Raw genomic sequence first — 16,137 nt, 5'->3', positions numbered from 1 at the left:
TCACGCCAACTGCTAAGAGAATGAAAGCAGGCCACTCTCTCTCCAGCCTTCAAAGAGCGAGGCAGAAAAACCCCAGCCTGTTACACACCAGTCGCATGACTCTTAATACTGGCGAAGGTAATGGAAGGAATGGTGGATGAACAACTGGGGGACAAAAACAAAATCCCCTATGAAGCCCAACATGGATTCAAAAAAGACAGAATGGGTAAAAGCGCAACCTATCACAATTTTGCGTAATGACCGCTTGTCTTCCTTGATACAAAGCACTTACATAAATCATGAAAATCCGCTCCCGATTCTTTCTTCAAAGCGTAATATCAAGCTTGCAAACACGGAGAGCCTAGACACCAGCTCAAACCACATACGGATGCAGCCAAAGCAAACGCACTTCTCAACTTTGTGCGGAGGCAACTAGGAGCAATCACCTCAATCAAATTAATAGAACATCCTCACGGCAACTCTTGAGGCAACCCTCGAGATGTTGTACAACGAAAAGTAAACACCCAGGTGCTCTCTTATTTTTTCTAACCAAGATTTGCCTCTCATTTGAATGCTCTCCCAGTCGAAATGACCAGAGCCCCATCAATGGATAGCCTTAAGAGAAGACCTGACAAGCACGTACTTACTCGTTCATTATCATCTTCGCCCTAGATCAACTGTGCCTGATGCATGTCTCATAAGTTGCCACGGCAATCGTTACCGCACATCTGTAACTACTTCCTAAGTCTTTCATTAACATCTCCTTTTGCCCTCCTACTCATTTACTTACATCTTCTTACGCTGTTTACATTACCAGTTAGGTGGTTCATTTATTTATTTGCCGACTTATTTATTTGTTATTTTTTGAAGCAATAGTCTATTAGCACTCGAATTATCACTCTATTATTTATCATATTGCAATCAAACAAACTCCCGACTGGTAATTTAATAGCTGTTATTATCCAGAAATCCTGCTACTCTAAGACGAACTCACTTAAGCTAAAAAATTTACAAAACCATACAGACTACTAAACAGACTAGAATTTGTTCAGTCAGGTGAATCGACTATCACCAATCGGACATTGTCAAATACCTGAAACCATATCGAAACAACACGAGGCGAGCGCAAAGAAATCATTCGGTTTATGCAAACTCGTGACATAGATATCATATTTTGGAGATAGCGGATATAAGACAGTTAAAAACTCGAAAGCTAAACGGCGAAACGAACCTTACGATTAAGGGTTTTCGGGTAGTCAGGTCTCAGAAGCCCCACTGGTGAATAGTGACCATGTCGTACTTTCCTTTAAGTTCCGGATACATGGTATAAAACTTGCATCTGCTCCACCCCGTTCTAATATCTGGAAAGCTAATATTCCGGCAATCAGAGACTGTGCTATCTCGATTGACTGGTCGGTCGATGCTGATGGATCGGTGGAAGATGCATGGAATAGGTTCAAGTCTACGTTCGAATCCGTAACTCAACCGTTTATCCCATGGTCAGCACGTAAGCTATCACACTGCCCTCCATGGATTAATAAGGAAACCCGGAAGTTGTTAAAGCGTAGGAAACATATATGGGACTTATTCTTGTCAACAGGACAGGCATCATTTAAATGCGAATACAAAAAATCCGGAATATATGTAAAAAGACCATAGGTAAATCCCGTCCCGCTTATGAACGACAGTTGGCATACGATAGCCGTACCTGTCCGAAGCGACTGTTTTCGTACGTTAAAAGGCGGACAAAACGTAGTGATGGTATCCCCGCGTTGCTGTTAAACGAAAATTCGGATTTACTAGCTGAATCTGATCTGGCAAAAGCTGAGACATTTGCAAACTAATTTAGTGAAGTCTACTCTACGTGTAGTGCTACAACTACTTGTCTCAAATACACCGAGTTACCAGCCATAGGATCTATACACGTGGCTGAGGAAACTGTTCTTCCATTGATAACTAACCTCAAATTTTGTAAGACACCAGACCCCGATGGGTTATATCCACACCTGATGTCATTACTCGAGGACATTATTTTAAGACTTCTCGTGACGCTCCTCAACATGTCCCTTTCATTCACTCAACTACCTAGAGACTGGAAAGACGCTATAGTTATTCCTATACTTAAGGATGGTCAGAGACGGATCGTATCTAACTACCGGCCTGTCAGCCTGACCAGCATAGTCGTTAAGTTACTTGAAAAATTAATTCGGGCTAAGCTACTGAGTCACATAGATTCATATAATCTGTTAACTCCTGAGCAACATGGGTTTCGTAACAAGCGTCCATGCTTAACTAACTTACTCATTGCGAGAGAGGATTGGACAGCTGCCCTAGACAACGGCCTGTCTGTCGACGTGATATTCATAGATTTTAGCAAAGCGTCTGACAAGGTTTTACATTTAGGTCTTATGCAGAAGCTCTCGAGCTTTGGAATAACAGGAATGGATAGGAAACTTTTTATGTGACCGCAGACAGAGAGTGAAGGTCAATGAAACACTATCCGAATGGAAGCCGGTCAAAAGTGGTGTACCCCAAGGCACCATCTTAGGCCCTTTACTTTTCCTTCCGTATGTTAATGAATTACCTCTATTACTTAGGTCGTCGACATTATTGTTTGCGGATGATGTTGAAATCTGGAGAACAATAAGAAGTGAGGCTGATCGTTGTCCCCTCCAAGCTGATTTAGACGAATTAGTTAGGTGGGTTCATGATTGGGGCTTGGAAGTTAATCCCAGGAAGAGCGTGCTCATGCACATCGGCACAGTAATAGTTACCATTATATCATTAATGGTACATCGCTTCCACGCGTTCAAGAACATAAAGACTTAGAAGTAACTATAAGTCACGACTTGAAAACTACTACGCACTGCAACGCGGCTGCTTCCAAAGGTTATCGTGCGCTATGGTCACTTCGCCGAGTATTTAAATGCTTTGACGACGAGGTGTTCTGAATTTTATGTCCTACCTATGTAAGGCCACACTTAGAGTACTGTATCTAAGCAGCTAGCTCATATCCGATAAAGGATACTAAATCGCTTGAGCGTGTCCAGCGTGTGGGGACAAAATTAGTGAAGGGTCTTTCTAAACTCCCTTACGATGAGCGTTTGAAACGTCTAAACCTTTTCCCCTTATCTTATCGTAGGACACGAGGTGACCTTATACTGACATTTCGTATCTTTAATTTTGATTTGGGTGTTAATATATCTTATCTTTTTGCTCCCTCCAGCACTAATAACCTCCGAGGTCATAGCAAGAAGGTTCAGAAACCGCGATCTAATAAGCTATAGGTGGGGTCCCGTTTTTCTCATCGAGTGGTCAATGACTGGAACACATTACCCGAACAAGTGGTATCAGCCCCATCAGTGAACATTTCCAAGGAGAAGCTGGACCTTCACTGGAAGGCAACCTGTCAGGAATAACACAGGTTCATCAACCTACTATCCTTATTACTGAAGATTGAAAGTGATCATTTTCGAATATTCAAGGTCAGAGTAAGCAATGTGATATTCAGTCGTCGGTTATCTTGCATATAGCCTGAAGGTATCTTGTGTGCTTGGAGAGTACGAGAATCAGCACATTTGAGTTAATCTATAGTGGGAAGCAAAATGGAAACAATTTACATCAATCGGCAATAACACAAACGTAAGGTTAAGAGAGTCTGAGAATCAAAAATGAAGTTTGACATCGCATAGCCTCAAGTGGTTTTAGGTAGCCACCAACCGTATACCATTTGATTGATGCTCAGCAACTGAAATAACTATTCCTTGTAGATATGCTCCTGCTTGTTTTCCAAAACTGTGTAGAACATTTTAGCATGATTGTTGAGCTTTCCAGTCTTAAGTAAATCAAGGCGCAATTTCCCTATTCTTGAAGAAAATTTTAGGGATTTCATAAAACTTTGGGGAAAACTTAGACATCGGGAGACTGGGGGTGGCTCCACCTCAGTGAAAACCTTGGACATCAATGAGTCTATAAGTAAAAGGTATATTGGAAAGTCCGGACGACAGTGTGTTTCTTTATAAACCATATCTGCAAAATAGTAACGGGTGAAACTATTAGTCCTGACAAGGCTGATCTGTTTGAGTGGAACCGATATCCAAAGGTTTGGTATCTCGGTTTATCTGAATAACAGCTCCGGACTACCAACTGAAAAGACTATATCTTATGGGCAGATCAACGAAATCAAACACACAAAGTCTTTGATTTTTATATGGTGGGATAAAAAGGCGAAATCAGACCCCGACTTGTGGTTTTTGGTGAACATTATTGTGTTTTATTCAGTATGATGACTATTCAGAGTAATATTTCCTCTTTATTGTAATATTGTATCCGTTAAAACAATAATTCGAGTGTAGTGTTTAATAATAAACTTTTTTTGTGTCCCAATGAGTGGAAAATTGTGTTTCCGACATTCCGTGACTTATGTAAGCTACTTCTGAATAAATAAATAACTGATGTCTATTCCAGGTGCGATATCCTCGTATTAAATTAACGTGGACTATGATCAGCATGACATGCAGCATGCGATTTTTTATAACGCTTGGTATTTTCCATATGTGTGATTTTATTCTAATTAATAAGTGAAATAAGTGTATAATCAATATATAATGAGTGTATTTTTAATTAGGTTCGTCGTTGTGTTTTGGGGTCAATAAATTTTCACTTGTACCAGTCTTAATATTCTTACTTTGCGCCATGGAAATTGCAGTGATTTGCCTTTTTCAAGTATAACTAATAAGCGAAGCAGATACAACAGATTTTGATGCTAAATTTATCTATACTTATATGCAAATAGCATCCCGGCATTATAGCTGTTGTCGATTTGTGATGAAAGCTCTTACTTTAATTCTTAGCCCTAAACCCTGACTTTAAATCATAATCCTAATTACCCATAACAATTTATAACCCCTTTCTGACCTCACCAAAGTGTTTTTTGTTAAGGTCACTTTAGCGTCTCTCAAAGTTCTTCCATAAATTGCAGCTTCATTCTATTATCCTCAAAGGCATCTAAAGTTCAGCCACTTAAGTGTACTGCCCTTGTCATTTGGGATCATTTGTAGACTCACTAAATTGACTGGTAGCAACCACGCATTTATTCTGTCAGTGGTTAAAGGACAACTAAGCAATAGTTAGTTAGGTCGACATACTTTTTACTGTTGGCTTTATCTGAGATTGGGTCAGTGATTCGTTATTCTCAGCGATCCTTCCACTACTGACCGTCTTCTCAACCTTATCCCGGTATTACCTATAGCCTATACGTGTGCCAACTACCTTGCTTTTATCCCCTAATGATACTCATGATTTCCTCCTAGGCCTTATGTTGATGCCCGTTACCCCAAACATTTATCTTGTTCAGACCTGATTGGAGTAGATTTCTAAACATTTAGTGCTTTCGTAGTAGCTGCGTCAGCCCAGTGATCTCTACTATCATCCAGCTAAAAATTATCACAATTCAACCCATACTCAACACCTGGTTTGTTGGCAAACTGATTATTTATATATTTAATTTTTTATTTAAACATAAACATTGGTACAAGAAGGCACCAAATATATATGCGCCACGCAAACCATTCGATTTATGAGGGCTGGGATACTACCTAGGTGCCTAAACCGAAGTATGTGGTTTTCTTAAAGGACCACTTTCCGAACCTTTGACCTAGAGGCCTAATCCATAAGGCAGTGGAGCAACGTCAGGAGATCCAGTCCCATGGTAGGCGTTTACCAACAATATGTTCATACTCCGTTTATTCCCTCAGAATCCTGGGACCCATGTGCACCACTGGTTTGGAGTCAGGGTTTTCCAACTCCCTAGATAGATCCTTCATATTCATTAACTCAGTTAAAACGCCGGACATCAGCTTTTCGTCCTCTCAATTTCATAGACAATACCCACCAGGAGAAGGCAGTGGGTAGAACTTCCCTGACGGTGGCTATATACGTGTTGCCATGTGAGGGCATTTCTAGGGGGAGGGTGGAATCTCCCCACCCTCGACCGTACCAGGGCATTTGAGGTTGATTTTACCTTACATTCTATACGTGTCATTATCTCATAGGTTTATCGGACTTCATCTCCTACAAGTAAAGTTTGTAAAAATTGGTGAGTTCTTGTTGACCATTTTTATTCTGTATGGTATCTCAATACAGCTGTTTTTTGTTCAGGTTTTCTGATGAAAATAGCAGATGTTGAACAGTGCGCCTTTAATTCATGGTATCACATTTTTGAATCGTACACTCAAGAAAGGTACACTATGTAAATGATATCACTGATAAGTTCTCTTACAGTATATTTATAAATCTCCCAGATGACCTTATAGTTTCATTGACAAATGACGAATTCATTCTCCCGAAAAGGTAACTTCCGCATATATATATATATATATATATTGTAAATTAGGTCAAGTTTCGATTCGTTTTCTTATCTCTTCTCTACATACCTAATTAATTATATGGTCAAACTAAAACTAATTAGCTAACCATGCCTGTTAAATTTCTTCCACCTTTCTAAATTGACTCTTAATTTGTCTGCCATTTTTTGTGCGGTCCCTGGAGTAAGTTGAAAGCAAAACTACTAGCTGGAAGAATAGATATTTTATACAATAAAATAACTCGCTTATACACAAAAAATAACATGGTGAAATGCGACAGACTATTAGAGGAAATTAGTTTCCAGATCATTCCCTCTTGAGCATCGTATTATACATTTTGTTTATTTTTGAAACAACTAATTCCTTTTCGTCGGGCACCTATCTGTCTGGCGCTCTCGTGTGCTACTGCAACTTGGGCAAACGAGCTAAGACATAAAATTGATCGTACACGTAGGTCAGATTAACAGTTCACTGCCATAACCAACTGTAATGCATTGCAATACCTAACTTTCAATAAATGATTAAACATAACAGAAGCTACTAGATATCATTACGTAGCATTTTGCGACATGAAAATGGTAGGCGAAGAAAAAATGACAATATAGCATGAAGCATACAATAATACTATATTATTATTTTTAGTAGGTGAGATTTAGTGTTATGTTGTATATACATTCTCTCCATAGTTCTAGTAAATTCTGTGTAGAAGGTAAAGTTGCTGCACTTTATTCTTTAAATTTAGGTTGTTGCACTCTCCATTTACCAAACATTAGTGTTTAATTATTGGCTTAAAATGCCGAGCTTAGCGCGTTTTTGTTACAAACTATAGATATTCCACCTCTTTGAACGTATGTTTTTAGTGCAAAACCAACAAACGGGCATCTGTCGGAACTAGACAATGATGTAAGTCACAAAAATGTTTTTTCATACTACTTATAAAATGCATAATAGCCCAGATCTCAGACTTTACGTTCCATATGTTGTTCGGTGCCAAAATATTACTTAGTTTGCGTAAATAAACCAGACGAAGTGCATTTGAATCCACGTTTGAATGCTTAGGATCCAAGTCGATAAACAATTGGACCTCATCTTTACGATTAAATATATTTTATTCAACTTTAGGCAGGATGAATCATTCTGTAACGTTGCGTTACGATATGCGTTAACTAGTTTTGAATGTCTGTACAATCATTTACTGCGTGGTTTTTGGTCAGCGAATGGTACATCGAACTCCCTATATGATACATGATTGTTTACCACATAATACCCAGTTTCCTGCCCTCAGTACGCATTCATGACCATTTAAACTTATGTTTATTTAATTTGGTTATTTATTTACTCTAAAGAAGTCGCTTATATTAAGTCACGAAACGTCAGGGATGCAATTCCACTCACTGGGATATAACTACCGATCCCAAGCCCTGGTAAAGGAGTAGGATCGTGCATGGGGTCTACAACCCCATCCTGTAGAAAACAACCTTGCTAAAAACCGCTAACCGGAAGAAAGAAATTAAACCATTTAAAATCTGACACGGGAGTTGAAGGAAAAATTATGACGCCTCATGATAAAATCCGAGATTCTTCCAAAGCCACGAGGCTGACACTCCTTCTAACAATCAGAGCAACAATTTATATAGGTACATGGAATTTCCGGACAATGTGGAAAACCGGAAGGACCAATCAAATATCAACAGAAATGGAGATACAACCTGGCAGTACGCTGAATCAGTGAAACCCATTGGACCCAAGCCGGACAGCAAGGGTTAGGTACGGAGGAGATGCTTCAGTACTCTGATCACGAAGAGGAAAATGCTCCACACACTCGGGGGGTTGTTCTGATGCTGCCCAAATAAGCACGAAATGCACTTATAGGATGGGGATCTAATGGATCCAGGATCATCAAAGCATCCCTCAAAGCAAAGAAGAAGAGAATCTTATTTATTTATTTAAACACATAAATATTGGTACAAGGAAGCACCAGATACTTATGCGCCTCACAAATCTCATTCGATTTGTGGGAGGGCTGTGATACTGCCCAGGTGTCCAGACTAAAGCAGGTGGTTTTCTTAGGGGACCACACCCCGAGCCTTTGACCTAAAGGTCTAGTCCACAAGGCAGTAGAGCATCGTGAGGAGATGCAGTCCCATGGTAGCCGGTGATCAACGATTGATTCGTACACCATTTGTTCCTTCAGGATACTGGAGCCCATGTGCACCATTGGTTTGGAATCAGGGTTTTCCAACTCCCCTAGGTGGACTTGCCTTGTCCACCAACCCGGTTAAAGCGCCGGACATTCGCGTTTCGTCCTCTCAATTTTGTAAACAACACCCCCGCCACGAGAAGGCAGTGAGTAGGACTTCCCTGGCAGAGGCTATATATTCGCTGGCCATGTGAGAGCATTTCGAGAGAAAGAGAACGGACTCTCCCCACTCTCGGCCGTACCAGGGCATTTGGGGGCACCCGGGTCGCAACCGTGGGAGGGTTGCATGATACCGCTACACTATCGGCGCAAAGAAGAAGGGAATCACAATGAATGTTATCCAGTGTTATGCGCCCACCAATGATAGCAACGATGACGATAAAGATCAGTTCTAGAAGAAGCTCCAATCAATCATAGTGAAGTGTCCAGGAAAGGACCTGACCATTCTGATGGGAGATCCAAACGCCAAAGTCGAAATGTACAACACCATTTATGAAGATATCATGGGACGACATAGAGTGGGAGAAAGGAAAGAAAATGGGGAGAGATTTGCAAATTTATGTGCATCCAACAAAATGGTTATAGGCAGCACAATATTCTCACTCAAACGCATACACAAAGCTACATGGATCTCACCAGATCGCGCTACAGAGAACCAGATAGATCATATTTGTATCAACAAAAAATTCCGAAGGATAATGGAAGAGGTGAGAATCAGGAGAGGAGCTGACATAGCTTTAGATCACCACCTGGTGGTTTCCAAGATGGAACTGAAGCTAAAGAAACACTGAGCAAATAGCATTACAAAGGTTCAATACAGCCTTCTTTTGGCAAACTAACAAACTCAACGAATTCAAGATAACTCTCAACAATAGGTTCCAAACCTTACAAAATCTACTCAAAGAAGAAACTACTATGGAGGAGGTGCTGGGTGACAAGAAGTATCATCATAAGTAATGGATCTCTATAGAATCCCTGAACAAGATTCAAGGAAGGGAGAACAAGAAGACAGCAATTAACAACAGTCGAACACGAGCAGAGAAAGTTAAGGCACAAGTTGACTACACACAAACAAACAAGCAAATGAAGAGGAGCATTAGAGCTAACAAGCAGAAATATGTGAAAGAGCTGGCAACGACAGCAGAAAAAGCTGCAAGAGAAGGAAATATGAGACGAGTATATGACTCGGTGAAGAAACTGGTAGGGAAATATGGTAAACCAGAGAGACCGGTCAGGGACAAACAAGGCGAACCAATCACTGAGGTTCAAGAGCAGAGGAACAGATGGGCGGAACGCTTGAATAGGAGTGATTAATCGCCAAATTTCGAGATCAACAGGCTGGATTCCATGGAACACTTTGAGGAACTCTTGAATGGACCAGCTCTATTGAATCCACCAGACATCGAAGCAGCACCTACAGACCTTCCTATAGTTGTCACTCCACCGACGATCGAAGGTATCAGGATGGCCATCGGACAAATCAAGATTGAGAAAGCAGCAGGATCTGACAATATACGTTGTAGCTGACTGACTGACAATATACCAGCTGAAAGAATGAAAACAAACATAGAAGCAATAGAAAACATGTTCAACGTTCTATTCAGGAAGATTTGAGAGAAAGGACAAGTGCCGATGGACTGGAAAGAAGGACACTACATCAAGATACCAAAGAAAGATCCGAGCAAATGCGAGAACTACAGAGGCATCTTACTACTGTCAGTACCGGGAAAAGTTTTCAATAGAGTGTTGCTAAATCTAATGAAAGACTCAGTATATGCCCAACTTCGAGATCAACAGGCCAGATTCCGTAAGAACCGATCGTGCACAGACCGAATCACCACACTACGGGTCGTTGTTGAACAATCAATTGAATGGAACTCGTCACTATACATCAACTTCCTTGATTATGAGAAAGCATTTGACAGTGTGGATAGGAGAACATTATTGAGCCTTCTTCGACACTATGGTGTACCTGAGAAGGTCGTCAACATCATACGGAATTCATACGACGAACTACAGTGCAAAGTCGTACGTGGAGGAAAGCTGAAAGACACATTCCAAGTGAGCCCGGAGTCAGACAAGGCTGCTTACTCTCTCCCTTTTTCTTTCTCCTGGTGGTCGACTGGACTATGAAGGTCTCGACATTTGAGAGGAAACGCGTAATACAATGGACAGCTCGGAATCCATTAGAGGATTTGGACTTCGCAGTGGACATGACTATTCTACCCCATACACACGAACAAATGTAATTGAAGACAACTAGTGTAGCAGTAGGCCTCATCATGCACAAGAGAAAAAGTAAGATCCTCAAATACAGCACGGGGAATACCAAACCAGTCACACTTAATAGAAAAACTCTGGGAGAGGTTGAAACATTCACGTATCTGGGTAGCATCATCGATGAACAAGGAGGATCTGATGCAGACGTAAAGGCAAGGATTGGCAAATTAAGGGTCGTATTTCTTCAGTTGAAAAACCTAAAAGATCTATCTGTCAGCCAACATTAAGGTCAGAATCTTCAATGCGAACATCGAGACAGTCGTACTGTACGGAGCTGAAACGTGGAAAACTACTACAACCATCAAAAAGGTACGAGCGTTTATAAACAACTGTCTACGTAAGATACTCAATGTTTTTTGTTGGTCGGATACCATCAGCAACAGCCCACTGTGGGTGAGAACAAACCAGCTTCCACCCCAAAGAGGAAATTAGGGAAAGATTTTGGAAGTGGATAGGACATATATTGAGAAAATCATCAAACTGCATCACGAAGCAAGTGCTAATATGGAATCCTGTAGGGAAACGAAAAAGAGGAAGACCAAGGAACACATTGCATCAGGAATTGGAAGCAGGCATGAAAAGGATTGCCCAGGACAGAGTTGGATGCAGAACGCTAGTGAGAGGCCTGTGGTCCTCCATGAGGGGTAACAGGCATAATTAAGTATTAACCTGCCTACTCAATGCTCAATTTATTTTAAGCTATCAAGTCCAAGCTTGGCATTGATACCAATATGGTGTTTTATTTATCATCGTCTCATATTTTTTTAAAGATGTTTTCATTGTTATAATTTCAGGGTATTTGGTTAGACCATCCCGATACTGATGAAAAAAACGGAAAGGTAACTATCAGCACAACAAACTCTAAAAAATATTGCGTTAAGAGACCGGAATTTCCTCAGTTCGAGTCTCAGTTGAAAAGTATCATCCGTAAGTTAGGCGGTGTTGTATTCCCCAAGTTAAATTGGAGTGCCCCATCTGTAAGTGTTGTATTTCAACATGTTTAATTGCTACAGGATGCATCTTGGATGTCTTTCGATGGGTCACTAAAGTGCAAAACGTTTTCCGATATTTACCTACTCCTTAAGTCTTCAGATTTCGCAGCACATGACTTGACTGCTCCGTAATGTGTATATTTGTAGAAACATAACAACCGACATTTTGCGTTCCCTTAGTTTCGCTCTGTGTACAGATACTCCAGCAGAGAAAAATTGCTGTCTTTTCAATTCCAAACCGATTCTTGTTCTACGGAGGTGGTATGACTTTCGTCCCGAGGAAGAATTCCGATGTTTCATCAGATCAAAAGTTCTCATTGGTAAGTTAATCGTAGTGTTACGTTCTCTTGCGTCGTTTGTCCTGTTATTTTATGAGATTTAAGTTGTCATACACGCTGTAGGAGTCGTTGAGATCTGAACATATACCATAATCCTAGAAATCAATGCGGTTCAGTAATATACGAGTATTGGATCTCATATGTTTTATACGATTCAACAGCAGATGGAGTAAGCTTTTATCGACGACAAAATACCTTTGATACCAAATGTGTATATTATTTAATTACAGTACTGTATTACTATCCTCAGGTCACAAATTAGTGTTGTCAAGTCTGAAGTTTGTGGTACAATAAACCAGTTGTTAAATGTGGCAGGTAAATGTGTTACTTTTGTCCATTTACCATCCTGCCCTATTCTGATGCACTCAAGAGCATGAATGAGAGTCTCCTCCTTCTCAAGACTTTATCATATTAGCTCTGAGTACATAGCCTTTATGTGGCACACAAATGAGTATTAATAAAAACACCCAACACGTAAACCTAGTTGGCAAGCATGCAGAGATCTCTCGGAGTGTAGTAAATGAGCTCCGGAGTCCTTAGCGTTCCTAATCCCCTTAGTAGTCACTTTTTGATGACTTCCACTCAGTGTTGTGTGGGATTCAGATATTCTAAGACTACGAGTGCCATTAAAACACTCCCCATTTAACGTTTACATCTTGATACAAACTAGACGACGAGCTCTAAGAAGTCTCACTATTAATATGTATTGTACTGCAGGTGCTCGCACCCGAAATTTCGAAGTACTGTCAACTAATTTGGCACTTAATCCTTAGTATGTCATGTGCATTTTTTGAAGACACTATGAAATTGACACCTGGTCTTACAGGTAGACATATTACAGTAACTGTCTTACTTGAAGGTTTTAAGTTTAACCCTGTTATTTGCTATGGCCTGCCAAAATGTCACGTGACAAAATTCCCTATCAGAACACCGACTTATGTGACCTTGACCCTGTGTTAAACCAATGATGCGTTAACCAGCACGAGCAGCCTTGATTCAACTCTGAGTCCTTATTGGTCCTCCGTATAGTAACTTTTCGCCTTGCCCAGCCCGTTTAGTCCAGAACACAAATAGCAGCCTCCACTGTGTGAATCGTATATTTCAGATATACTTGGTTTATATGATCGCATATTAGACCGCATCACACCATAAAATGAAGAATAATTATACAGGACCAAGCCAAAAGTGGTTGTACGGGATACTATAACTAATAAATTGGGAATAGAGAATCGTAAATCGTATAACAGTAGCCAATAGATCAAATGAATGTTTATTTTAAAAGGTATATATATATATATATATATATATATATATATATATATATATATATATATATATATATATATATATATATAGTTCTTTTGTGAGCACTGCTTAGGAACTCCATCGTACTATAAGACAACTGTTTCATGGTTCTTTGTTTCAAACTGCTCTTTATTTAATATCGTTCCATGCAACATGCTCCATTTCTTAGTGTTCGGTATAACAAAACTTTCACCAACTGAAATTTCAGTTTGAAACAGAAGTACAAACTTAGTCACCCATAACTTAGGATGTGCGAACGCTGAACCTCTAGACTACTGGTCTTAGCGGCCAGCGGTGTACACGTCAGTTTACGATATTGCGCAGACATTTGTTGTTGTGAGCATGATGAAATACTATTTCAATTTTTCTTTTCCTATGTTTTCGTTTTCAATCCTCAAGCGATTTCCCAACGGAAATGTGATGCCTACTTCAAAACAATTAAAGAACAAATAGAAAACATCAAACACGACCTTGTGGAATTCTTTAATCGAAAAATAAGAAATCGTTTTAATTTAGAAAACTGTAAATTAAGTTTTTTTAAAAGAGATATTGTTTTAATTCATTTATTAATCTAGATACAGTTGACTTATACAGAGAATCATCGGTAAGTGATTTATTTTTTCCCTAGGGTTATTCTCTTCTTTTTGACTTTTGTATAGAACGATGGTAAAATGCGTATTCAAATAATTGATTTCAATGTATTCGGTCCACCAACTGAAGCACTTTTATTTCAGTGGTCAGAATTGGAAAATGATGTACATGAAAGTGTGAGTTTAATTAACGCTAATTTGATAGTATACCTCAGTTTATCTGACAGCGTAGTTGTTCAAATGCTAGCTTGACGGTTAAGGTATTCAAATACCAACCAATGGGTAGCAGGTCTAAGTCCCACCCCACCTTTTTGAGTCCAGGCACTGGGGTAATAACACTATCTCTCTCACATAAAGTGCGGTTAGAGCCGAATACACAAATCTGTACTTGCTAAATGAGTAACATACTAAAGCGAAAAGTTGCAACCTAAGACTATTTCAGCGAAGTTTAAAATTCAACCCATTTCAAATTTAGCTTACTCTTACTTCATCTCCCTTCCTATGCACAACTAGCACAAGTTCACTCTTTGTCAGACTGGACAATACTCACTAATTGAGACCCGAGAACCTGGTGTCATTGGTGTGTCTTTTCTCTTGAACCCGTATACAGAACCCAAGTGACCCTAACGAAAAGATGTGGGCAATTCATACCCTCCGTTTTCCGCCTACCAGGAGACTCGTCAGTGATGTTTGACGACCTCCAAGGTGTAAATATAGCACTAAGTATGAAAAAATAACAGCCACTCCTATATTTAATTCTAGTTGACAGCTACTTGTGTGCTGATTAAATAAATGGGAAAGTAAGAACGTGGAAGCATTTTTCGTTTTACTTAATACACATATATACTATTACAATAGAGTGTCAAAGTAAGTATGCTCCACACACAGGAATATTTTGGCACAACAAAAAGGAACTGTAATAATTATAAACAGTAGTGAGCATCACTAGGTGTAGCACTAAACAGTTTGTTTTTCAAAAAAACGATATCAGAGAGTCAACTGTTAGGGGGAATACCGAGAAAAAAGACGCTATAGCAGTTTACTTTCAAAACAGGCGACTGGAATGATAAGAGGAAAGCCTGAGGAACCACCGTACAACAACCCTCCAGTTGCCTGCTACTGATTACGAACCTAAATAGAGGACTGTCACTAGTCACCCAACTCTGGAAAATTTCATGAGCGACATAAGCAACCTAAGACGTCGGGTGGCAGTAAAACCTGATGGGTTATTTCAGATGTTCCTAAAGATGTGGGTCTAAAGCAATCATTGGGATTAACTGAGACACTAAGCATAGTCCAGATGCCTACAGTTATCTCGTCAGACTGGTGATCGTTGCCACTTTGAATCGGTAAAAAAGGATAGAAATCTTATGATTACCATAGAGAATCCTCTGATTAAAATTTATTTTCCAAATAATGGCTTTCATAACTATCCAGCACCCAAAGAAAGCTCTATAAAGTAAACCTGAAAAGATCAAGCAGATTTTTGACTTATCACAGCTTTTACAGTTGAATAACGCTAGAGGAGCGCTATCAACAAACCACCACATTGATGTAGAGTACTACATTTAATAAAAAATCACTTCATTATCATTTGTATTTGGTTGATAGGATACCATTCCGTTATTTCGCTACCAAAGTGACCAAAATATCCGTCCAAATTCAGTGAATCAATACAGCGTACCAATCGATTTGATCGACATTGCTTCAGGATCTGATCCCGTTAAGGTGATGGATTTCATTCAAGCTGTAAGTCCAGAAACATACAATTACTCATCTATTGTTTTTCATATAAACAGCACAAACGTGAATCTTTGTTATCGATAGTGACATCCCTTATTACTGACATCAGAAATACCATTAGCTACTACTGGTATCCTCTCTAAAAAGTTATGTTTCATTATCATTGCATTTTTAACATTCCTTTCATTTATCCATCATTTTAACACTAATTCTCGACGTCTTTATATTCTTAAAAGGTATCAGGATATAATGAGTTTAAAGTTGTTTTACGGCCTTGATCTGTCTACCCAGTAATATACAAGAGAGAACTTTTCTCGGCTTATGTTAAGGCATTGACAATATAGC

General features: G+C 39.6%; 1 protein-coding gene across 1 annotated transcript; it reads left to right on the top strand.

The window, feature by feature from the left end:
• Window positions 1-95: 95 nt before the first annotated feature.
• Window positions 96-15,876, top strand: Smp_167410 (hypothetical protein; the record flags this gene model as incomplete). The annotated part of the gene is made up of 12 exons (XM_018790741.1): window positions 96-117; window positions 6,139-6,220; window positions 6,262-6,330; window positions 7,205-7,247; window positions 11,619-11,663; window positions 11,706-11,801; window positions 11,838-11,944; window positions 11,997-12,136; window positions 13,859-13,981; window positions 14,035-14,063; window positions 14,119-14,226; window positions 15,661-15,876. The coding sequence occupies 12 exons, from the start codon at window positions 96-98 to the stop codon at window positions 15,874-15,876; spliced, it is 1,080 nt and encodes a 359-aa protein (XP_018645982.1).
• Between the last annotated feature and the right edge of the window lie 261 nt (window positions 15,877-16,137).

Source organism: Schistosoma mansoni (assembly GCF_000237925.1).
Source record: "Schistosoma mansoni, WGS project CABG00000000 data, supercontig 0037, strain Puerto Rico, whole genome shotgun sequence".
Taxonomy (NCBI): Eukaryota; Metazoa; Platyhelminthes; class Trematoda; order Strigeidida; family Schistosomatidae; genus Schistosoma; species Schistosoma mansoni.
This window is presented reverse-complemented; position numbering and strand designations above follow the sequence as displayed.